Below are 24,589 nucleotides of genomic sequence, written 5' to 3' on the forward strand. Positions count from 1 at the left end.
GGCGGAAACGATTCGACGGAAGTCGCGCGTGGGGGAAGCAAATGAGGGTCGGACCTACTCTATGATCCTTCCCTGGACCAGTAGTAGTCATGAAAATTGGGGGGAAAACGGGATTTTTTCCCCCGTTTTTCTCCCCCCCCCTTTATCTAAACACCTGTGTTTCTGTGTACTTGTGTTGTGTGTGTGTTTTCCTTTGGTTAAAGCAGTGTGGCTGGCTGGGGGGAATTCTAGCAGTTGAAATCCACCCTTCATGAAGTTGTCAAAGTTGCAAAACCCGGGTTAAAGCAGTGAGAACTGCCAGATAAAACTTGATTTTCTCCTCTCCATTTGAAAACCCAAATCCAACCCAATTGAAGGGGGGAACCCCAAAGGCCTCCTCTTCATGCCATTCAATAAAAGTAGCAGAGTTGGAAGGGACCTTGGGGGTCATCTAGTCCAACCCCCCTGCTCAAGACCCTATACCATTTCAGACAAGTGGCCGTCCAGTCTCTTCTTAAAAACCTCCAGTGTTGGAGCATTCACCGCTTCTGGAGGCAGGTAGTTCCACTGGTTAATTGTTCTGTCAGGAAGTTTCTCCTTAGTTCCAGGTTGCTTCTCTCCTTGATTAGTTTCCATCCGTTGCTTCTTGTCCTGCTTTCAGGCGCTTTTTTCTTTCACTTTTTTCCCCCTTTTGTTTTTTCCCCCTTCCATCTCGCCCCATTGAGACCCAAACTCTTTCAGTGGGGAAAGAAAGAAAGAAAGAAAGAAAGAAAGAAAGAGAGAGAGAGAGAAAGAGAGTGAGAAAGAGAGAAAGAGAGAGGTAAAAGAGAAAGAGAAAAGCGAATGAAAAGAGAAAGTGAGAAAGAAGGAAAAAGAGAAAGAGAAAGAAACAGAAAAGGGAAGGAGAAAAAGAGCAAGAGAAAGAAGGAAAAGAGAAAGAGAATGAAAAGAGTGAGAAATAGAGAAAAAAAGAAAGAAAAAAGGGAAGGAGAGAAAGGGAAAAGAGAAATAGAGAGAGAGAGAGAAAGAAAGAAAAAAGGGAAGGAGAGAAAGAAAGGGAAAAGAGAAAGAGAGAGAGAGAAAAAGAAAGAAAAAAGGGAAGGAGAAAGAGGAAAAAGAGAAATAGAGAAAAAGAAAGAAGAAAGGGAAGGAGAGAAAGAGAAAGGAAAAGAGAGAGAAAAAGAAAGAAAAAAGGAAAGGAGAGAAAAAGAAGGAAAAGAGAAATAGAGAGAAAAGGGAAGGAGAGAAAGAGAAAGAAGGAAAAGAGAAATAGAAAAAGAAAGAGAAAAAAGGGAAGGAGAGAAAGAAAGAGGGAAAAGAGAAAGAGAGAGAGAGAAAGAAAAAAAGGGAAGGAGAAAGAGACAGAAACCCCGCCTTCCTGCCAATAGCCCCTCCCCCTCCAAAAGCCCCTCCCCTCCCCCGCGACCTCACCTGCCCCCGCGGCTCTTCCCCCTCCCTGCGAGAGAAGCGGGGGGGGGGGAGGCAGGAAGCGGCGCTGACCTGGCGACCCGGAAGCACTGCCCGGCCCTTCCACGCGCCGGCACCTGGCAACCCGCGAGCAGGCCCGAGCGATCCCGGCGGGCCGCGATGCTGCGCGGGGCGCCCGAGGGCCAGGCCACCGCCGTCGCCAGAGCCTTGTCGGCCGGTAGGTGCCGCCTCCGCCCGCCGGCCGCCCCCGGATCGGGTGACGCCCCGGCCGCCCGGCAGAGCTGGCCGGAGAGCGACCCCCGGGTGGCGCCGGGGATGCTCCCTGCCCAGCCTGGGCTCCGGGGGGAGAGGGGCCCGACTGGGAGGCGGAGCGGGGCGGGACGGGGGTCTTCCGGGGAGGGGGTCTCTGGGGTGCCCGAGCCTCTCCTCCTGGCCGGGGAAGCTGCTTCCCCGCCTTCCCTCGGGGTGGCTGCCTGCCTGCTAGGGAGAGCTGCTCCTGTTGAATTACGGGCGCCGACAGTGGGGTAGCCTCTGGCCGGCCTTGTCTGGAGATGGATAGGGGACCATGAGGAGATCCATTGGGAGGAAGGGGGTGAGTAGGCCCTGCCCCACTCACCTCTATCTATCTATCATCTATCTCTATCTATTATCTATCTATCATCTCTCTATCTATCTATCATCTCTCTATCAATCTGCCTGTCTATCTATCTATCTATCTCTATCTATCATCTATCTATCTTACTCTGTATCTATCTATCTATTATCTCTCTATCAATCTGCCTGCCTATCTATCCTCCCTCTATCTATCTATCTATCTATCTATCTATCTATCTATCTATCTATCTATCTATCTATCTATCTATCTATCTATCTATCTATCTATCTATCATCTCTATCAATCTGCCTGCCTGCCTATCTGTCTGTCTATCTATCTATCTACTATCTATCATCTACGGTCCGTCTGTCTATTTATCTATCTAACTATCTATTTCTATCTGTCTCAATCTGTCAGACATATATATATCTGACACACACACTCAAACACATCTGTCTGTCTATCTCAATCTGTTATATATATCACACACACTTATATCATCTGTCTATCTTAATCTTTCTGTCATATATAGACAGATGATATATATATATATATATATATATATATATATATATATAAAACATCTGTCATATGTATATCATCTGTCTATCTCAATCTGCCATATATATATATATATATCAATCTGTCATCTATTTCTATCATCTATCCACTACCCATTTATCTCATACACATACACACAAACACACGAAAACGTATACACAAACATATAATCTATATCTCTTTCATCCATCTACTCTATAGCTGTCTATTTCTGTCTGTCTATATCATATCATCTAGATCATCTATTATATCTCATTTATCTGTCATCCACCTATCTACATCATCCATCCGTCCATTCAGTTATCTATCTGTCAAATTGATTTGCCATCCGTCTCGCAGCTCAGGTGACTCTGAGAGGCTTACACCAAGATAAAGATCTGTCTGTCTTTTTGTGCCCTGGATGAAAAGAGGTCCAGAATCAGACCACCTGAAGCTTTCCGGGGGTCTTGGACTCCTCAATTTCCAGACAGCAGGTTGCTCCAGACGGGGCTTAAACATGGAGTTTGCTTACCATGTTTTGCCCCTGAAACATGTGAATGGAGATTCCCAGTCAATCCAGGTCCTGGTTGACCCAAAAGTGCTTTTTTCACGAGGCAGCTGGACTTTCCTGTTTTTCTTTTGAAGACGCTTCGCTTCTCATCCCTGAAGCTTCTTCAGTTCTTCAGCCCCAAGGCCTGGAGGGCTGAGAATCTCCATAGACATTTAAGTAGACGGATAGATGAAGCCTTTTGCTATTGTGTGCATTTCTGTTGTTTCATTTTGGCCTAAATCAATCCTTGATTGATGGTAACATTGTGCAATAACTTATCAGAAAGAACAAAAAAAAATCAGGTTGTGTTTTATAGGCCATTTTTAAGTGAGCGTAATATATTACTAGCACTAGTAATAGTGGCAATTGCTGTATTCTAGATTTGTTTTCAACTGTCTGGATTTGTTTTCATCTGTCACGGAAAAATGACTTTGTTTCATTCTTTAATTATGCAGACATCTATTCTTGCTCAGATAAAAGTATTTTCAGGAAATAAATTTTACTCATTTTTAAGGAACTTCTGATTATAAATGTTTATGTAGATTTTTTTTTCCTTTGTCACAGACTCCACTAACAAAATACACATATACATTTCTGGCTATTACTTTTTTCTTTGTTTACGTTGGCTTTACTCAGTTTTAATTGTCATTTTATGTGTCCTTTTATTTCAGTCTTGACCCCGCTAACTACGTAAACAGTTTTCTTAATAACGCTGTGGGAAGTGGTTTTAATAATAATAATTTATTCTTGGGTGCTTTTCAGCTTCTCTCCTTGATTAGTGGAAACATAATGAGAGGTCTTCCCATTTATGTATCTATTTATTTATTTTTATACATAATTCACAGCATTGAATATGCCTTCTTCCCCCTGTTTTTCCCACAAGAGCAATCCTGTGAGATGGGCTGGGCTGAGAGAGAGGGATTGGCCCAAAATCAACCAGTTGGCTTTCATGCGTAAGGCGGGACTAGAACTCTCAGTCTCCTGGTGATTGGCCCAAAGTCACCCTGCCGGTTTTCATGCCTAAGGTGGGACTAGAATTCTCAGTCTCCTGGTGATTGGCCCAAAATCAACCAGTTGGCTTTCATGCCTAAGGCGGGACTAGAACTCTCAGTCTCCTGGTGATTGTCCCAAAGTCTCCCAGCTGGTTTTCATGCCTAAAGTGGGACTAGAACTCTCAGTCTCCTGGTGATTGGCCCAAAATCAACCAGTTGGCTTTCATGCCTAAGGCGGGACTAGAACTCTCAGTCTCCTGGTGATTGGCCCCAAATCAACCAGTTGGCTTTCATGCGTAAGGCGGGACTAGAACTCTCAGTCTCCTGGTGATTGGCCCAAAGTCACCCAGCTGGTTTTCATGCCTAAGGCGGGACTAGAACTCTCGGTCTCCTGGTGATTGGCCCAAAATCAACCAGTTGGCTTTCATGCCTAAGGCGGGACCAAAACTCTCAGTCTCCTGGTGATTGGCTCAAAATCACCTAGCCAATTTTCATGCCTAAAGCAGAACTAGAACTCACCATCTCCCAGTTTCTACCCTGGTGCCTTAACCCCGAGACCAAACTGTTCTAATTGTCGCAGTTCAATGATAGGGCCCCCGAGTGCTCATGAATGAAATTGCTAAATGCTAAGGACATTTGACGGAGATGAGTTCAGCGTTTGGCGTGTATAATAACATGTCGTTTTGTTCGAATGTTTGTATTCACAGCTTCTGTGCTCTGCCAAGTTGAGCCTGTGGGAAGATGGTTTGAAGCCTTTGTGAGGAGGAGAAACGTCCACGTTTCTGCCTCTTTCCAAGAGTTAGAAGATGAGAAAGAAAGCTCTGAAGAGTCGGGAGATGAAGAATTACAGCTAGAAGAATTTCCCATGTTAAAAACTCTGGATCCCAAAGATTGGAAGGTGTGTAATAATAGAATTAAGAATGGAAGGGAATGGAATGGAATAGAAAATATGGAATAGAACAGAGTAGAGTAGAGTAGAGTAGAGTAGAGTAGAGTAGAGTAGAAAATATGGAATAGAATAGAAAATATGGAATAGAATAGAAAATATGGAATGGAATAGAATAGAATAGAATAGAATAGAATAATAATAGAATAATAATGGAATACAATAAGAATAGAAGAGAATAGAATAATGGAATGGAATAGAAAATACAGAATAGAATAGAGAATGGAATGGAATGGAATAGAATAATAATGGAATAGAATAGAATAGACTAGAATAATAATGGAATCGAATAGAATAGAATAATGGAATAGAATAGAGAATAGAATAGAATAATGGAATGGATTGGAACAGAACAGAATAGAGGAATATAGAATAGAATAGAATAGAATAATGGAATGGAATAGAATAGAGAATAGAATAAAATAGAATAGAATAATGGAATGGATTGGAACGGAACAGAACAGAATAGAGGAATATAGAATAGAATAGAATAGAATAGAATAGAATAGAATAGAATAGAATAGAATAATAGAATAATAGAATAATAGAATAGAATAATAGAATAGTAAAAATGGAGTGGAATAGAATAGAATAATAACTTCATTGTCGCTTTGAGTACGCTAATCAGCACACATTAAAATGAAATTCCGTTGCACAATTACACACGTACATTGGCTTTGCTTGTCTGAGGTCACAAAAGATAATCACACATGACTCTGGGACACCGCAACCATCATAAATATGAGTCACTTGCCAAGTTGCTTAATTTTGATCACACACCCAGGGAGGCGCTGCAACAGTTGTGTGAAAAATGGTTGTTAAATCATTTTTTCCAGTGTAACTTCAAACAGTCACTGCACAAACTGTTGTAAGTCTACCTGTTATAAGAAAAAGGCAAGAACTTCTGTATTGGCAAGTCAGACAACCAAACAAGGGAGAGACGACCGGGGGGGGGGGGAGAGAATACAATTTCTTCTTGTTATAGTTTCTGTGGGCAGTTGTGATTAACCTGAGGCTGCCATAAATAGTTATATTTTCTTCTCCTTTCCCAGAATCAGGATCACTATTCAGTTCTTGGTTTGGGACGTTTAAGATACAAGGCCTCTCAGAAACAGATCAAAGCCGCCCGTAAGTTCACCAAGCGTTCGTGGAAATTTGTCAAATAATGAAACTTCTCCTCTCCAAGTTGAATTGTTTTGTCATGTCACAGTCACTCGTAGGTTGCAAGGTAAGAGTTGTAGCACCATCACAAGGGGGCAATTTAAAGTCTTGTTGTGATTCCTCGTCAGCCAGTGGATCTGACAGCTGAGTCTGAGGAATCAGAGGAGGAGGAGGGGCCTGTAGTGACATCAGAGTCAGGGGAAGGCTCTGAGGAGCTCCAAGACTTACAGTCAGACGAGGAGCCTGGCCCCTCTACTCGCGCTCAGGCTGAAACACAGCTGTGCTGGGAGCCTGAGTTGGACAGCGATGAAAAACAGCTGGGACAAATCCAGGATGCATGAGAAGCGAGTAGGACAGAGGGATGCAATGGGGCGGCTCCAAAGGCAAAGGAGAAGGCATTAGGAAGTCACGCCTTGGCTGAATTATAAAAGAAAAGGTGTGGGAGGTGCTGGTTGCCGAAGGCAGCTGTTCGTATTGAGGATCGAGTTTCTGTGAACTGTGTTTGTTTGCCTTGGACATTGACTCAGGTCTGTGAATAATAAAAGGGGACTGGTTTTTTCCTGCGGTTCCAGCCTGCTTGTTGGAAGAGGGGTTTTTCCTTGTGAGCATAACAAGGACTCACCTAGGCTGGGACAGAACACGTCCATCCTTCAACTATTTTTACCCTCCTCAACAAGATTACCCCCATAGCTACCTGGGGTAACATCCATGAGCTAGGAGATTCTGTTCTTAGCTTAAACATTGCCCTACAAGGAAAATGGGTAGCTTCCAAATATCAATAAATAAAATAAAAAGACCGATGCTGGGAAATAATACCTTTAAACCCTGGTGTAAGATGGTAACGGAGGAGTCAGAACAGCTAACGTAACATTAGAAAAAAAAGCAGTAAAATGTATTTAATAGTGGCTTGAATTTAAACTAAAACGTCTGACATTGAAACTTGTTGCTTACAATCAGACCAAAAATAATACAGAAAATATATTCGTGCATCCAATGGGTCCAATTGTAATTTTTACGAGATGTCTCTCAGTCTTCTGGCACCGTGTCTTTGCATTTTTGTTCCACACCTAGTTTCTGTCATTCCCCAATTTGGGGCTCTATGGAGTCCAAAATCAAACGTATTTATTTCAAAATAAATTTAGTTCCTTCTAGAAGTGATTTATGTCACCTCCATTTGCGACCGATGTACATTTCCAACCACGAGAAATTATAATTTTCTTTAGACCAGGTTATTAATAGTATTAATCGTTAACAGTAACCATTTGGTTTGATATGTGTAGTGACATTTATTTTATTTTTTTTAATGACTTTGGTTTTTAGGCTGCTCCGTTTCCAAAACGACAGAGCAGTTTATAATAGAAGGAAGAAATGGGGTTCAAATGAACAAAGCAAAATTGATTAGTAACAAGAAATTACAGGTCTTCACTGCTCTTCAAAAGGTGGTTCATACCTTAAACGTGTATTTTATTTTGCTGTAATTTGGTTTACGTTAGAAAAATAAGGATACAGTCTGGATCATTCTACATTGCTTTACTTCTTTTAAAGACATCTGTATTCCCACATATATAGACAATTGTCATTCTGGAGTGTTTCTGCCAAATGCAAAATGCCAGGGCTTCCTCATTCTTTCTTATTTGAAAGATTGTCTGAGATAATGCATAATGGACTGTACCTTGATTTTATTTTCCTTAATTCGTAGATAAAGCCATGGTTTTGAAGCACCATCCTGACAAACGAAAAGCAGCCGGAGAACAAATCGGGGAAGGTGACAATGATTATTTCACCTGTATCACAAAAGGTAAGAGCGAGCAAGTATAGCACTAAATAATAAATTAAGTGTCTTATCATACTGTCAGGGCATGCACAATCTGACTGCGCTGAGATAACCCAGGAGTAAACACAGTAAACACTGGTTTGTATTAAATGGTGGTTTATCTTACACTATCATACACCAGGAACCATATACATACATACGGCGGGATCCAACAAACCACAATTACAGCAGGAAACAGAAGAGAGAAAACACATCAGCAGAACCTTCCCTTTTATACGAAGGCTCTTAAAGAGACACAGACCCTGCTGAGTCATTCCTATCATTACATTACACCTTACATCTTACATTACATAATCCTTTAAAAGGCCAAAAATAATTTTAAAAATGTTACTTGTCTGTAAGGTACATGAGAAATTGAATTCTGCTTTCACCCCACGCTCTGAAACGTGGGGGTTTTTTTTCTGTCCGCTTAATAAGTTAGAGCTGTGTGGTTTCACTTTTCAGCCTATGAAACGTTATCAGACCCCACGAAAAGAAGAGCGTTTAACAGCATAGACCCCACTTTTGACAACGCAGTTCCTTCCAAAAGCGAAGCGAAGGAGAACTTCTTTGAGGTTTTTGTTCCCGTGTTCGAAAGAAATGCCAGGTAAGGTTCCTCCCCTATCTGGCCATTATTGTTCTCTTTGCTTTTCAAATGTTTTCAAGCCATCACTGGATTCCCGTGAACGTCTGCTTTAAGGGGAATGAAAAACAGAACAGTCAAGTTCCTAAGATGGTGTCCACAGACTGGCAGGAAAATATTTGTTGTTGTTAATTGCAAAGTCGTGTCCGACCCCTCGCGACCCCATGGACAACGTTCCTCCAGGTCTTCCTGTCCTCTACCATCTTCTGGAGTCCATTGAAGCTCACGCCTCCTGCTTCAGTGACTCCATCCAGCCACCTCATTCTCTGTCGTCCCTTCTTCTCTTGCCCTCCATCTTTCCCAGCATCAGGCCCTTCTCCAGTGAGTCCTTCCTTCTCATCAGGTGGCCAAAGTATTTGAGTTTCAACTTCAGGATCTGTACTTGAGTGTAAACCAATTCACACCGGCGTATTTGGATGACGCTGAAGCAGTTTCATGGTGGATACCAGATGGTTGTAATGGTTGAGCTTTGCCAGTAGGGATGGTCCCACTTTCAGAACGGTGCTTAGATTGTCCTCTCTGCCTTTTGTCACGGCGGGGACGAGCTACGCCCCAACAATATCTGGATTTCTAAACCTGGACGAGTTCCGTTCCAGAGGTTAAATATGACATTGCTCCTGGAAATTATAATTTGCCATAACTTCTTGGGGCAACTTGAGCCGCCAGAGTGGGGTATGTTACAGACTCCCTTTCTTAAAGAAGTCCATCTAGTGGGACCAAGAAGGGCCTTCTCTGTGGTGGCTCCCTCCCTGTGGAACATCATCCCTGCGGAGGCGAAATTGGCCCCCGTTTTTGACGCTCTTTTGAAAGGCCCCCAAAGACACAATCTTGTCAGCAGGCCTGCTGATCAACGGGGTGATATGGAGCCCCATCATGTGATTTGATTGATTGTTGTCACCAGATGAGTTTTGTATTTTGAATGTTTATGTCTGTAAGCCAGCCAGAGTCACTCTGAGTGAGCTGAGTGGCCATATATAAATTCTTAATAAATCAAACAATCATACATAGTAACATCGACACCAAGATGCTGTCATGTTGGCAGTTCTGTTTCACGTTAAGGATTGAGTTGCTTGCGATAATCATGTTAGACCGTTAATATATATATATATTCTGAATTTAAAATCCCCCTAAAATGAAAAATGCCGATGTTTAGATGCGTAGACCAATGCAGTTCCTGCAAAAGAATGCTTGTTTATTTGTTTGTTACAGATGGTCAAATAAGAAAAGCGTTCCTAAGCTCGGGGATATGAATTCATCTTTTGATGAGGTGGATGCTTTTTATTCTTTCTGGTAAGTAGACTAATTCTGCCTCTTTTTCTATCAAGATCGTACAGATAAAACCTGTAGGAAAACAGAAAAATTTGGAGAAGTGGCAGGGTTGAAAAATAAACAGAGAAAAGAGACTAAAGTGTTTAACTAAAAAACTTAAAAGAAAAACAAAAAACCAACTAGCCAAAAAAACCCTTCAAATAGTCAAAAAAGTTAAATATTTAGGAAATGTATTTAACTCTGCCTCTTTCTATCAGGATCATACGGATAAAACCTGTAGGAAAAGTAAACTGGGAATTAATAGAAGTCAGTCTATATATAAACATGTGATAAAATATTGTGATCTTTAGCTTTTTTTTTAATTCACCTGTTTCATTTCTGGGTGGTTTTTTTTCATCTTCCTTAAAATAAACTAGCATAATTGTAACTAACTGAGTTTCAGACCCCAGAGCGTAGACCAAATGTTGGTCATCCACGTTTCCCAATCTCGGCAACCTGAAGATGTGTGGGCTTCAACTCCCAGAATTCCACAGTCAGCCTGCTGGTTGGAAAATTCTGGAAGCTGAAGCCCACACATCTTTTTTTATTATTATTATTAAAAGTTTTACAAATTTAATACAATATAAACCCCTCTCACCCCCTCCCACCCCACTTCCCAGAGCTGATTACAGGGTAACAAATAAACAAACATAATCTAACTAACATTAACCAACTATACTATCAATCAAAACCATAACACACTTTTAACTCCTTTTCAAAACAAATGTTAACAAATTATAAACTCAAATAATAATATAGTTAAAACTATTAATAATTATCTAAAATCTACTCATAAGCAAGATAATACTTTTCATATCTCTTTTGAATGTAATCAATCCATCTTCTCCAAACCATAATATATTTTTCTTGTGAATGATCCTTTAAATCAGTGGTTCTCAACCTGTGGGTCGGGACCCCATTTGGGGTCGAATGACCATTTCATGGGGGTCGCCAAACAAGGCTGTCCGCCATTTTTTCCCCCTTTTCTTTGGCCACGCTCCTGGCACCCGGTGATGTATAAGTGGTTGGGGGTCACCACAACATGGGGAACTGTATTATGGGGTCGCAGCATTAGAAAGGTTGAGAACCACTGCTTCAAATAGGCGGAGATTTTCACCATTTCTGCTAAATTAGACACCTTAAGTATCCATTCTTCCATAGTAGGCAGAGTTTTTTTCTTCAAATATTGCCCCACTAATAATCTTGCAGCTGTTACAAGATTCAACATCAAGTTGATTTCTTTAATATCAAAATCTACAATAATACCCAACAAAAATAACTGCGGAGTAAACTTTATCTTTCTCTTTAAAAAAGCCCACACATCTTTTAAGTAGCAGAGGTTGAAAAACTCTGGACTACTATATAGGCGTGCTATTAAGTTTTGGGTTTGGGAAACAGGCTTTTATTTTTATTCACCCATGGACGTACATAAATAGTCAAAGCCTGCCCCCTGTCGTGCTGTATTTAGTCTGCTATGTAAAATACATGTTAAAAGGACAAAAATGTATGTGTGAGGGTATAGAATATTACTCTGCCTGTTTTACGATTCTTGTGATTTTTCACCGGATATGGAGTTTCCGTGTAGTAGGACTCAAAAGAATAAAAGTGATATTTCATTCATGCTTTCTGATCTGGATGGAATTCGCATATTAATAACATGGACTATTAAAAAGGCGTTTAAATAAATCATTAATTCAGAAAATCATGTATTGCGCAGAGTTAGACAGGATAACTAAAAGATTAAAAAATCAGGATGAATCAGATTTTTATCAAATATGGAATAAATTTTATAGATGGTGGGGGAAAAAAATTGGAGGTCATTGTAATGAGAAAAGCCAAGATTGAGATTAGAAGGACGTTACTGTAAAGAGATTTATTTGTAATTAATGTAAATATGGTCTGAGATGTCTGTCAAATGTTGATTTACCATGTTCAATGTTTTAATTCCTTTTGTTTTATTCAATAAAATTTATTTTAAAAAAAGGCGTTTAAATGATATGAAGGAGCTGTTATTATTTTTTTTTCCAGTTGTTTTATTGACTTTTTCTCTCGATGTTAACTGCGATAGGTACAACTTTGATTCCTGGCGAGAATTTTCTTACCTGGATGAAGAAGAAAAAGAGAAAGCAGAATGGTGTGTAGATGAAAGGGTATTTCCAAAAGAAAGGATTAATATATTGAAAAGATCATTTCACACATTATCCTGGGCGTCCCTATTTAGAGAGTCCTATACTTGACGGCTCAGAAATAAATCCCTTTTAATTCAACGGAAAATATTTATTTTTTTATATATAATAATTTTTTATTTTTTCCAAACTCTCCCCCATACATATACCGTGATCTTTATCAGATGTTAACATACATTCTTTTTACATTCATATATAAGATACTTTTAATAAAATGAAATAAATACATACACATGACTTTTGGTGTTGCTCGCCCGTTTCCCCTTTCACTGTATCCACACTCCTCCTTCTCTACCTTCTTTCTCCCTTTCTTCTCTTCCCTACTTCCCTCTTCTTCCTCTCCTCTTCTCTTTCCTTCACCACTCTCCTCCCCTTTCCTCTTCTCCTCCAACCTTCCTACTTCCTTCTCCCCTCCTTTACTCTTTTCTCTCTCCTCAACGGAAAATATTTATGTATACATAGCTAGGAAGCGGATTGAAGCCTTACTTGGGAATATGTCTGGATTCATAGAACTTAAATAATGAACTTGTATTGTTGCATCTTACTATATGGTACATTATTGTTGCTTTGTTCTTATTATTAGTGCTGATCATTTGAGTCAGTCTATTCCAGCGGTTCTCAACCTGTGGGTCGGGACCCCATTTGGGGTCAAACGACCATTTCACGGAGGTCGCCAAACAACGCAGTCCGCCATTTTTTTCCCCTTTTCCTTAGCTGTGCTACTCCCTTTTATTCTATTGGCTTTGGAAAGCCAATAGAAGAGACTCTCTTGAATAGAGTCTAATTCTATTGGCTTTCAAAAGCCAATAGGAATTGTCCAGGCTGTCTCTGCCCTGCTGAGCCCGCCAAAAGCCCCATTCTGCAAACGGTGCTGCACCAGTTGAGTAGTCCTCGACTTAACGACCGGTTGAGTAGTCCTCGACTTACGACCGGTTGGGGGGTCGCGGCATTAAAAAGGTTGAGAACCACTGGTCTATTCTGAACTTTGTAAATAAAAAAAAACCCCACGCAAAACTAGTTGGTTTAAATACTATTGAATACAATGGCCTACTAGGAGCATTTAAGGACCGTGGCTTATTTTGCAAAGGTATCTAAGCTAAAGCAAGCTCTCTTTCGTTTTTTCCGGCAGTCGAGATGAGAGGAGATGGATTGAAAAGCAAAACAGAGCGGGTAGATCGTTAAGGAAAAAAGAAGAGATGAATAGAATAAGGATATTAGTTGGTAAGTATGAACCCAACGTCCTCAGGGCGTCTGATTGTTAAATACCCTCTTTTTGGCTGAGCCCTATGGACCTATTTTTTTTGTCTTTCTGCTCCAAGATAACGCCTATAGTTGTGATCCCAGAATAAAAAAGTTCAAAGAGGAAGAAAGAGCAAAGAAAGAAGCCGAAAAGAAAGCAAAAGTAGAAGCAAAACGAAGAGAACAAGAGGAAAGAGAAAGGGTAAGTTCTTTGTATGAGAAAAAAAAAAAGACTTAAAATACTTAAATACCTTCTTACTTAACTGGTAAGAATGCTTTGAATATTGTGGGGGAAAACAAATGTAAATAAGAATTCTGCAAACGGGATCTAGGACGAGGCAATCAAGATGATCCATTAGAAAAGAAGCTTCATATTGATGTGGTTATGATTGGCAGAAACGTGAGAAAAATGTCTACATTTAATTCTCATGTGTTCAAATAATAAGAACTATTAATTTGAGGTTGGCAAAAGAGAATATTATCGGAAGAAGAGAAAATCAAGCAAAGCCATTATATGGGCTATAGAATTATAGAAATCAATTGTTATTGGTTGTTTTTTTTTTAAATACTAACCCTGACAACACGCTGTTTACCAAATATTAAGGTGATTATGTTAAAAATCAATAAAACTTTTTTTTTTAAAAAAAGAAAGAGTAAGTTCTAAATTATATGTGAAGCTGAAACCATTTAAGATATCATAAATACAGGCTTGGGGTTTTAGTAGTTGAATGATGATGATGATTGATGATGGATCATCGCACAGTCAGCCAGATGTTCAGACTGGATCTGGCATTTTTGTCTACCTATCGAGTCCTTCCCAAGGACCTGGGATAGGCAGATGTGGATGTTTGATGGTATTACAGATATCGTCACAGGATGGAAGCAGTTCCTAGTAAGGCCGCCTTTTGCAATTGACTAATGGCGGATTTGTCAATGCCGATGATGGTGTCCAAGTGGTGCTCCAGTTGTTTTTGGGATTGCACCCAAGGCACCTATGACTATTGTTACTACCCTTGCTTGCCTTTGCCACAGTCGTTCTATTTCTGTTTGTAGGTCTTTGTATTTTGTGATCTTCTCCAGTTATTATTGTTATTATTATTATTATGGATCATTGCACAGTCAGCCAGATGTTCAGACTGGATTTGGCATTTTTGTCTACCTATCGAGTCCTTATCCAGGACCTGGGATAGGCAGATGTGGATGTTGGATGGTATTACAGATCTCGTCGCAGGATGGAGGCGGTTCCTAGTAAGGCCGCCTTTTGCAATTGACTAATGGCGAATTTGTCAATGCCAATGATGGTGTTCAAGTGGTGCTCCAGATGTTTTGGGATTGCACCCAAGGCGCCTATGACTATTGGTACCACCCTTGCTTGCCTTTGCCACAGTCCTTCTATTTCTGTTTGTAGGTCTTTGTATTTTGTTATCTTCTCCAGTTCTTTCTCTTCTATTCTGCTGTCTCCAGGCATATTATTATTATTATTATTATTATTATTATTATTATTATTATTATTATTATTATTATATTCATTCACTCGTTCATTCATTCTTGCTCGAAAGGAAGGGAGAATCCAGCATTTTCAGACCTCATACTGCTTTTATTCCCCCTCTTGAGTCGCGAATTTAACTCGATCCGGAGAAGGTGTGACCCCAATGTGTCCCTTTGTCTCAGCAAAGGCAGGCAGAACTAGAAATGGCGCGACTGGCCAGGGAGAAGGAGGAGGAAGAGACGAGGCAACAGACTTTGCTGATGAAGAAAGAGAAGGATATGCAGAAGAAAGCGATTAAAAAGGAACGGCAAAAGCTGCGAACAACTTGCAAGGTACACAGCTGCTGCTACTGCTGCTGTTGTCGTCCAACCTGTTGTTTTTTTTCCAGCCAAGTGTTCCGAGCCCAACATCCAGCATCTTCAAATACCGTGTATCATTGTTGAAACGAGAAGCAACATTTTTGTAGTTGTCGCTTCTCGGAATTGGTTTTTCTCTAGCGAGATGTTTTTCCGCAAGCCGGTTTACGTTGAAATGGTGCTTTGATTCGTTTTTTGTTTTTTTTTTTAAAATGTCACCAACCTTTCTGGGTGGGCGGCTCGGTGGGAAAGGGAGGGGCAGACACCTTTACGCGCGCATGCGCACAGGCCCAAATGCAGCTGCGGGCTGCACGTACGCGTGAACGGGGCCGTGAGCATGCTCGCTCCATAAATAGGGCTGCTAGATAAGCCACTTGACAGGCTTCATCCCACTCAGAGGTCGCCAGGCTCGGTGGGAAAGGGAGGGGCAGACAGCTTTACGCGCGCATGCGCACAGGCCTAAATGCAGCTGCGCCCGCGTACACATGAATGGGGCCGTGAGCATGCTCGCTCCATAAATGGGAATACTAGATAAGCCACTTGACGGACTTCATCCCACTCAGAGGTCGCCAGGCTCGGTGGGAAAGGGAGGGGCAGACACCTTTACTCGCGCATGCACACAGGCCCAAATGCAGCTGCGCGCACGTACGCATGAACGGGGCCGTGAGCATGCTCGCTCCATAAATAGGGCTGCTAGATAAGCCACTTGACAGGCTTCATCCCACTCAGAGGTCGCCAGGCTCGGTGGGAAAGGGAGGGGCAGACACCTTTACGCGCGCATGCACACAGGCCCAAATGCAGACGTACGCGTGAACGGGGCCGCTAGCATGCTTGCTCCATAAATGGGACTGTTAGCACCGGCGCAAGGGGTTTGAGCGCACATGCACGCACCCACTAACCAGCCATTTACACAGTTCAGTGGCCAAGAGGCCACGGCCCAGTGGCGGATGGCGGTCCAGTAGGTTGGGGGCCTCTGTTCTAAGTGACTTTGGGCGGCTTATAAAGATAAAAAAAAAAATTTCAGATTATGCACAAATCCAGGGAAAAATGAGTCAAACAAATTAGCAGAAGGCCTACATTCTACAAAGCAGCCCTGTACTGTAGTTAGTTATTATTGCTATTTTCTTTGTTTTTTTAAAACCATTCTATGATCATGAGCCAGAAGCTGAAGAGATATTTGCCAACAAGGAAATGGTCCAGAAGATAAAAAGATAAAAGATTAAAAAATTAAATAAAAAGCGATAACGCCCATCCTTCTGCTGACAACTGTCAGTCAGATAAGCCCCTTGATGGGCTTCATCCCACTCAGAGGTCCTCAGGGGGTTGGACTAGAAGACCTCCAGGTCCTTCCCAACTGTTATTCTGTTGACCAGTGGGACGGCTTGCCTCCAGGAGTGGTGGGTGCTCCATCACTGGAGCTCTTCAAGAAGAGACTGGGCAGCCATTGGTCCAGAAGAGTACAGAGCTGCCTGCTTGAGCGGGGGGGGGGGGTTGGACTAGAAGACCTCCAAGGTCCCTTCCAACTTGATCTTCTAACTCAAAATACTTCCTGAACGTTGAAGCTCATCTTAATGTCAGAGCAGGCTCAGTCCAACACGTCGCATGTCCGTTGCGTGTCGTTTCTTCCCTCCCCCCCCCGTGAAATCTGAAAATAAAGCATGTGGCGGTCCATTTTCAGAACTGGAACTACTTTTCCGACAACGAGGCGGAGAGCGTCAAGATGATGGAAGAAGTTGAGAAGCTTTGCGACCGGCTGGAGCTGGCCAGGTAGGCAGTCCTGACCTCCACCCTGTGTTTGTTGACCTTCCCGCTGTCTGCCAGATCTGAAATGTCGTTCCATGATTTGTTTCTAGCATGCAGTGCTTGAATGAAGCACTTACATCCACAACCAAGGACGAAGGGAAGGCCGCGGTATTAAAACAGGTAAATATTCACATTTTGTCGTGTAAAAAAATAATAATAATAAACCGGCAGAGCCGGGCGACGCTTGGCGAAAGAGGCAACTTCCTCGCTAAAAATGGGAAGACGAGCCGCCTCCACCAGAATGCAAACGTGATTTTAAAAAATGGAAGGGTTGTATATTTTCTTTTTTTCTTTTTTAATTATTTTTTATTTTTCCAAACTCTCCCCCATACATATATTGTAATATTTATCAGATGTTAACATACATTCTTTTTACATTCATATATAAGATACTTTTAATAAAATGAAATAAATACATACACATGACTTTTGGTGTTTCTCGCCCATTTCCCCTTTCACTGTATCCACACTCCTTCTTCTCTACCTTCTTTCTCCCTTTCTTCTCTTCCCTACTTCCCTCTTCTTCCTCTCCTCTTTCGTTCCTCCTCCTCTTCTCCTCCAACCTTCCTACTTCCTTCTCCCCTCCTTTACTCTTTTCTCTCTCCTCTCCTTTCTTCCCTCTCATCCCTCTTCAGATACAATTCAGGGGTAACGTCCGAGCAACTCCTCTCTCCAAATTTCCCTATCTGTATTATATACAATAAGATTAATTTCCCCTTACATTAATACTTCTATTTATCTGACCTTCTCGGTATATACTTCTATAACAGTGGTTCTCAACCTTTTTAATGCCGCGACCCCCAACCGGTCGTAAGTCGAGGACTACTCAACCGGTCGTAAGCCGAGAACTACTCAACGGGTGCAGCACCGTTTGCAGAATGGGACTTTTGGCGGGCTCAGCAGGGCAGAGACAGCCTGGACAATTCCTATTGGCTTTTGAAAGCCAATAGAATTAGAGTCTATTCAAGCGAGTCTATTCTATTGCCTTTCAAAAGCCAATAGAATCAAAGGGAGTAGCACAGCTAAGGAAAAGGGGGAAAAAATGGCGGACTGCGTTGTTTGGCGACCCCCGTGAAATGGTCGTTCGATCCCAAATGGGGTCCCGACCCACAGGTTGAGAACCACTGCTCTATAAATATTTATGGGTTGTATGTTTTCTGAGGGCCCTACATAACTGTAATTTGTGACCACAATTGAACCCAGCATTTTGGTAGCTAAGCGAAACCTTGGTTAAGGGAAGAGTTAAGCCCTCTACAAAACAAGCAAATGCCAGCGTGGTTTCCTCTAAACATTTCTAAGTGTTGTGTTGATTTGGGGAATTTTTCTTTTTCTTTTTTTTTGACCACGCGGGTCCGATAAAAGGTACTATACGAAACGCCGCGAAGACTTCTTTTTTTTTTTCAATCGTTATTCTACTGTTCTGCCTTGACTTCTCTCTCTCCATTGTCTGCGTCGGCTTCTTCTCCCACCAAATAAATTGGGAGGCTCAGGATAGCTCTGAGATTGTCGGAGAAAAGTACTTTGTTGGTTTTTGGTAGTCCGGTTGAGAGGTGTGTTTGTTTATGTTCATGTAGATAGAACAAGTAAATGAACAGGTAAGGAGAGAAAAGGAAGAAGCAGAAGCTCAAATGCGACAAGCCACAAAGAGCTCGGACAAGTCCACAACTGGAAGCGTTGGGGGCAGCAAGAACTGGTCTGAAGATGATCTCCAGTTGCTAATTAAAGCCGTCAATCTCTTTCCTGCAGGGACAAACTCAAGGTAAGCCTATATTTATTATTTGAGCATCTTCTTCTTATTGTTGTTAGTTGCGAAGTTGTGTCTAACCCATGGGCAACGTTCCTCCAGGCCTTCCTGTCCTCTACCATCTTCTGGAGTCCATTGAAGCTCACGCCTCCTGCTTCAGTGACTCCATCCAGCCACCTCATTCTCTGTCGTCCCCTTCTTCTCTTGCCCTCCATCTTTCCCACCATCAGGCTCTTCTCCAGTGAGTCCTTCCTTCTCATTAGGTGGCCAAAGTACTTGAGTTTCAACTTTAGGATCTGGCCTTCTCAAGAGCAGTCGGGGTTGATCTCTTCTAGGACTGACCGGTTGGATCGCCTTGCAGTCCAAGGGACTCGCAGGAATCTTCTCCAGCACCAGAGTTCAAAGGCCTCCATTCTTTGGTGCTCAGCCTTTCTTATGGTCCAACGTTCACAGCCATACATTGCAACTGGGAAAACCATGGCCTTGAAAGGTTTCCAGACTGCCAATTGTCAGCAAGCTTCTGTAGAACTGGCGGCGTTTCGTTTCTCTAACTAATCCATGAGAAAACAACGCCTCCACACACTCCCCACTTATTCTAATGGCAAGATGACAACAGGGGGGCACATAGCTGCCAAATTTTCACTCTTGACAGCCTAGAGCAGTGGTTCTCAACCTTTTTAATACCGCGACCCCCAACCGGTCATAGGTCGAGGACTACTCAACCGGTCGTAAGTCGAGGACTACTCAACTGGTGCAGCACCGTTTGCAGAATGGGACTTTTGGCGGGCTCAGCAGGGCAGAGACAGCCTGGACACTTCCTATTGGCTTTTGAAAGCCAATAGAATTAGACTCTATTCAAGAGAGTCTATTCTATTGGCTTTCAAAAGCCAATAGAATAAAAGGGAGTAGCACAGCTAAGGAAAAGGGGGGAAAAATGGCGGACTGCATTGTTTGACGACCCCCGTGAAATGGTCGTTCGACCCCAAATGGGGTCCCGACCCACAGGTTGAGAACCACTGGCCTAGAGCAAACATTTGGTTTACTCAACAGCTCCTATTTTCACTTAATGACGAAAGTTGTAATACTATATCTGTCACATTGGTGACCTGTTTTGCGACCCTCATGACTTAACCATGAACGGACGGGCTCCATTACAGTCATAAGTTAAGGACTACCTGTATTTTTTTTTCTGTATATAAGGACATTTTGCTTGCTTTTCTTTTTTAAAACCCAGCGTTTCCTTGCAACCTTTGGCAATTTCCTTTTAAAACTTTAGTAAAGCTCGTGGCTGTTTTGCTTTTTTTATTTTTCCCCTTCATAGATGGGAAGTTATTGCCAATTATATGAATTTGCACTCCGCCACGGGGATAAGGCGAACGGCGAAAGACGTCATCAACAAAGCAAAGAACCTCCAGAAACTTGGTATCGTTACCTTTGTAAGATGGTCTGCATGCTTTCATTTTTATTGACCTTTTGTTTTAAATTCAGCGTTCAATCCGCGAGCTTAAAAAATCAGGTCTGTCTATCCCTGGAAATTTTCCCTCTCGTCCCCCAGTCTGAAGCCGAGGGACGCAATCTTGGAATCCACCGTCTCTCTTTTCTTCCTTGATCTCTGCTGGTTGCCGTTACACACGCTGGCTGAGGAATTCTGGGAGTTGAAGCCCACCAGTCATAAAAGGGCCAAGTTTGAAGAGCCCTGCTCTTAATTAAAAGATTGCCATTAAAGCAGAATTCCCATTAATGCCAAATGAGATTTTTAGACATGTTCAGAAGCAACTACTTTGGTGCATCCATTGATTGTGAAAACTCTAGTGTAATGGAATTTGCACCAGACCAAAATCTCTGGCTTATGGAGCTTTACTGCATCACCCTATCGGATATTACATGTGTATAGAACAGTTAGCTGCTGTCCCTGAGAACATATATTAAATGGGGTTTCTGCTGCTCATGCTGGAGGCCAAATTGCTCCATTGATATAGATTTATCAAAGAAATGTAATTTGGTGGCTTTTCAGGAGAATAAGAAAAAAACCAAGCTGCGATTAAACAGTTGTTAGCCTAGCAAAATAACCAGAAATGGCTCCCTTTTTTTTAAGAATTGGGGGATGCTTAAACTAGGTGTACAAGCCTTTTGCTTCTGAGTAGGAAAAATAAGGGAGCCTGCCTTAAACAGACTCCACTTTCATGCCCAAGTTGCTTCCAGCGCAATAAATGTTGTAGATGTGCAGACTAGATCAGTGTGTGAATTAGTTACGCAGTCTAGAAAGAATCTCCATAGGGGGGGGGAGGAAAAAAAAGCAGTTGTTATTAAATATGATTACGAAATCCTTTCGGTGTTCAGCCTGCAAGTGAAAAAGGACGTGTGTGTTACCAGACTTGAATCATTGGAGCATACGATTAAATCTTGACTTAAATCAAAAAGGTAATGAAGAATCAGTAGAGCGTCTTTCCTGCAACTTCGTTAGCAGACGATCTCTGTTCATGTCTCCTTGTTGTTAGATCCCCACCAAAAGGACGACATCAATAAGAAAGCTTTTGATAAATTTAAGAAAGAGCATGGAGTCATACCCCAAGCAGACAGCGCTGCCCCGTCAGAGCGTTTTGAAGGTAAACGGAGAACGGTTGATACGATTGTTGGTATATTCTACTTGGGCATCACATTCCTTTAAAGCAGAGATCTCCCAACCTTTGGGCCACCAGGGACCAGTTTGGTGGAGGAAGGTTTTTCCGTGGACCGGAGAGTGCGTGGTTTTGTGTGCTGCCTGCATCCCATGGATGGGGCTTTGCTTGTTTGTGCGGACCGGTTGCTGGTGTGCTGCGGCCCGGTACCAGTCCATGGCCCGAGGGGTTGGGGACCCCTGCTTTAAAGACCAGGATGTGCTAATATCAGAAGTCCTAGGATTATAACCATTCATTTTGTGTCTCAAGTTTGACACTTCAGACTGGGTGGTGGGGGATGGAAGGATAGGTTCTGAATGGAATAGAGAGTAGAATGTAGAATAGAACAGAACAGAAATACAGAATGAATGGAATGGAATGGAATAGAACAGAATAGAACAGATTGTAGAATAGATTGTAGACTAGACTAAGAATAGAATAGAATAGAATAAAATAGAATAGAATAGAACAGAATAGAATAGAATAGAATAATAGACTAGACTAGACTAAACTAGAATGGAATGGAATAGAACAGACAGAATAGAATTGAACAGAACAGATTGTAGAATAGATTGTAGACTAAACATAGAATAGAATAGAATAAGGATAGAATAGAACAGAACAGATTGTAGAATAGATTGTAGACTAGACTAGGAATAGAATAGAATAGAATAGAATAGAATAGAATAGAATAGAATAGAATAATAGACTAGACTAGACTAGACTAAACTAGAGTGGAATGGAATGGAATGGAATAGAACAGACAGAATAGAACAGAACAGAACAGATTGTAGAATAGATTGTAGACTAGACATAGAATAGAATAAGAATAGAATAAGAATAGAATAGAATAGAATAGAATAGAGTGGGAAGGGACCTTGGAGGTCTTCTAGTCCAGCCCCCTGCTCAAGCAGGAGAACCTAGACCATCTCAGACAGGTGACTGAGATCTATTTAGCATTTTCACTGTGTTGCCAAGATAGCCTGAAGCGTCGGGATTCCTTCCAATTCACAGACTAGATTAGGAAATAAAGCTAGCACTGTCTTTGGGAAGCGGCTCATTGGTTTTTAAGAACAGTTATTAAAAATAGGAAAGGCACTCTGGTGGGGAAAGAAAGCTACCCATTTGGAATCCCTGCCATTCCGAAGGCAAATATTTTTCACGGGAATTCTTTCCAGGAGTCCCTGCTCATTCGTCTCCCACAGTCTCATTTACAGACGCCTCTCCGTGGACAACAGAAGAGCAGAAGCTTCTAGAACAGGCTCTGAAGACGTATCCGGTGAACACGCCCGAGAGGTGGGAGAAGATAGCAGCGTCTGTCCCAGGCCGATCGAAAAAAGACTGTATGAAGCGATATAAGGTGAGCCGGTGTCGGTTTTGCTTTTTCTGGTTTTAAAAATTAAAACACTAAACACACCATTCAGCCCTGCAGCAAGTGTAACTTTGGGGACTGGTCACAAACCCCCCGACATTCAGCGCACTGCCGTAACTCTGAACGGTTGCGGAAGGAGTAACCCGGTCCTAATTCAAGGATTACCTGTTTGTAAATAGTTAAGTCGAGTCTTCCTTAACTTTCTTAACTGGGACTAATGTTGACTATGACCTGCTTAAACCCACAAAGTAAAGGTAGTTCTTGACTTACGACATTCGCTTAGCAACCACTGAAGGTCACACCAGCGCTGGAAAAAAGAGACTTACGACCCTTTTACCCCTGGGGTCGCGGGATCGAAATTCGGCCGCTGGTTCCTATTTACAACGGTTGCAGCGTCCCCCTGGGGTGGCGGGATCCCCTTCTGACAAGCAAAGTCAACGGGGGAAGTCGGGTTCACTTAACGACCGTGTTACGCACTTAACGAACTGCAGTGATTCGCTTAAAACCAGGTCGTAAAATGAGGCAAAACTCACTTAACGGCCGACTTGCTTCGCAAGGGACATTTGGGGCTTAATTCGACTCGATTCGTAAGTCGAGGACTGCCTGTATTCCCAGCATAACCGGATCCAAACCTGCCAGATGGCGGGCTGAGGATTGTAATCTACGCCCTGCTTTTCTTGCAGATCAACCTCTTCCCTCAATCTTAACGGATGTTGAGTTTTTCTCTCTCTCTCTCTCTCTCTCTCTCACACACACACACACACACATAAACACACACACACCCCAAAGCCGTGGATGCTCTTCGTAGCATCTAATGCAGTGGTTCTCAACCTTTTTAATGCCGCGACCCCCCCCCAACCGGTCGTAAGTCGAGGACTACTCAACCGGTTGTAAGTCGAGGACTACTCAACTGGTGCAGCAATGTTTGCAGAATGGGACTTTTGGCGGGCTCAGCAGGGCAGAGACAGCCTGGACAATTCCTATTGGCTTTGGAAAGCCAATAGAATTAGACTCTATTCAAGAGAGTCTCTTCTATTGGCTTTCAAAAGCCAATAGAATAAAAGGGAGGAGCACAGCTAAGGAAAAGGGGGAATAAAATGGCGGACAGCCTTGTTTGGTGACCCCCGTGAAATGGTCGTTCGACCCCAAATGGGGTCCCGACCCACAGGTGGAGAACCGCTGCTCTAATGACAAATGTTGAATTTGCTAACCGCTTGCAGTGCTTCTGTAGTTATCGTATGGCCAAGGGTCTTTGCAGCTGCTCCAGAAATAACCCGCTCAGGCAGCGATTCCCAACCTTTTGTGGCCCAGCTGGGGGGGTGTCGTGGGGGTTACCAGGCCGCAAGAGCAGTGAGTTGCACGCACATGCGCGTGTGCCCCAGCCCGCTATCCGTGGGAGTTGAGCTACGTGCGAACGGGTGCATGGCAGCCCGTCTCTCGTGTGGCCCGGTTCCGAATAGGTGACGGCCCGGTAACGAGCCACAGCCCAAAGGTTGGGGACCCCTGTACGAAGGAGCCTCTCCCCTGGATTAAAAATAAAGATGGCCAAATTCTGTTTTATTCTTTCTTTCTTTCTCTCTCTCTCTAGGAGCTGGTGGAAATGGTCAAGGCGAAAAAAGCCGCTCAAGAGCAAGTAGTGAACGCTGCTAAAACCAAGAAATGAGGTTTTTTCCCCCTCCCCTCCTCCCGTTGACAATCCTAGTGCGTGGTTTTTCTTTTGTAATAAAAAAAAAAATACAAACACAGAACCGGCTTTGTTTTATTATCTTCTTTTTCTAGACAGCTCTG

General features: G+C 42.5%; 1 protein-coding gene across 4 annotated transcripts; it reads left to right on the top strand.

Moving 5' to 3' along the window:
• Nucleotides 1-1,466: 1,466 nt before the first annotated feature.
• Nucleotides 1,467-24,549, top strand: DNAJC2 (DnaJ heat shock protein family (Hsp40) member C2). Of its 4 annotated transcripts, none has more exons than XR_005559205.1 (17): nucleotides 1,467-1,624; nucleotides 4,792-4,982; nucleotides 6,083-6,158; nucleotides 7,891-7,989; nucleotides 8,470-8,611; nucleotides 9,857-9,937; nucleotides 12,024-12,089; nucleotides 13,271-13,362; nucleotides 13,461-13,582; nucleotides 15,052-15,201; nucleotides 16,904-16,992; nucleotides 17,079-17,148; nucleotides 18,603-18,787; nucleotides 20,094-20,208; nucleotides 21,271-21,378; nucleotides 22,608-22,789; nucleotides 24,390-24,412. XR_005559205.1 is itself a non-coding variant. In XM_039363773.1 (17 exons), exons 1-17 carry the CDS (start codon nucleotides 1,567-1,569, stop codon nucleotides 24,462-24,464), a joined length of 1,887 nt encoding a protein of 628 aa, XP_039219707.1. In that variant the 5' UTR covers nucleotides 1,467-1,566; the 3' UTR covers nucleotides 24,465-24,549. The 4 variants fall into 4 exon arrangements, 2 of the variants coding, with proteins under 2 accessions (XP_039219707.1, XP_039219708.1); XR_005559206.1 differs by having other exon boundaries at nucleotides 22,635-22,789; XM_039363773.1 differs by having other exon boundaries at nucleotides 20,094-20,194; nucleotides 24,390-24,549.
• The last annotated feature ends 40 nt before the right edge of the window (nucleotides 24,550-24,589 follow it).

The sequence above is a fragment of the Crotalus tigris genome, unplaced genomic scaffold (assembly GCF_016545835.1).
Source record: "Crotalus tigris isolate CLP2741 ecotype Arizona unplaced genomic scaffold, ASM1654583v1 scf7180000019599.1365583, whole genome shotgun sequence".
Taxonomy (NCBI): domain Eukaryota; kingdom Metazoa; phylum Chordata; class Lepidosauria; order Squamata; family Viperidae; genus Crotalus; species Crotalus tigris.

Coding starts and splice junctions, on each gene's coding strand:
- DNAJC2 (XM_039363773.1), top strand. CDS start 1,567: ATGCTGCGCGGGGCGCCCGAGGGCCAGGCCACCGCCGTCGCCAGAGCC. Junction 16,993..17,078: donor GACCGGCTGGAGCTGGCCAG/GTAGGCAGTCCT, acceptor ATTTGTTTCTAG/CATGCAGTGCTTGAATGAAG. Junction 21,379..22,607: donor CCCGTCAGAGCGTTTTGAAG/GTAAACGGAGAA, acceptor AATTCTTTCCAG/GAGTCCCTGCTCATTCGTCT.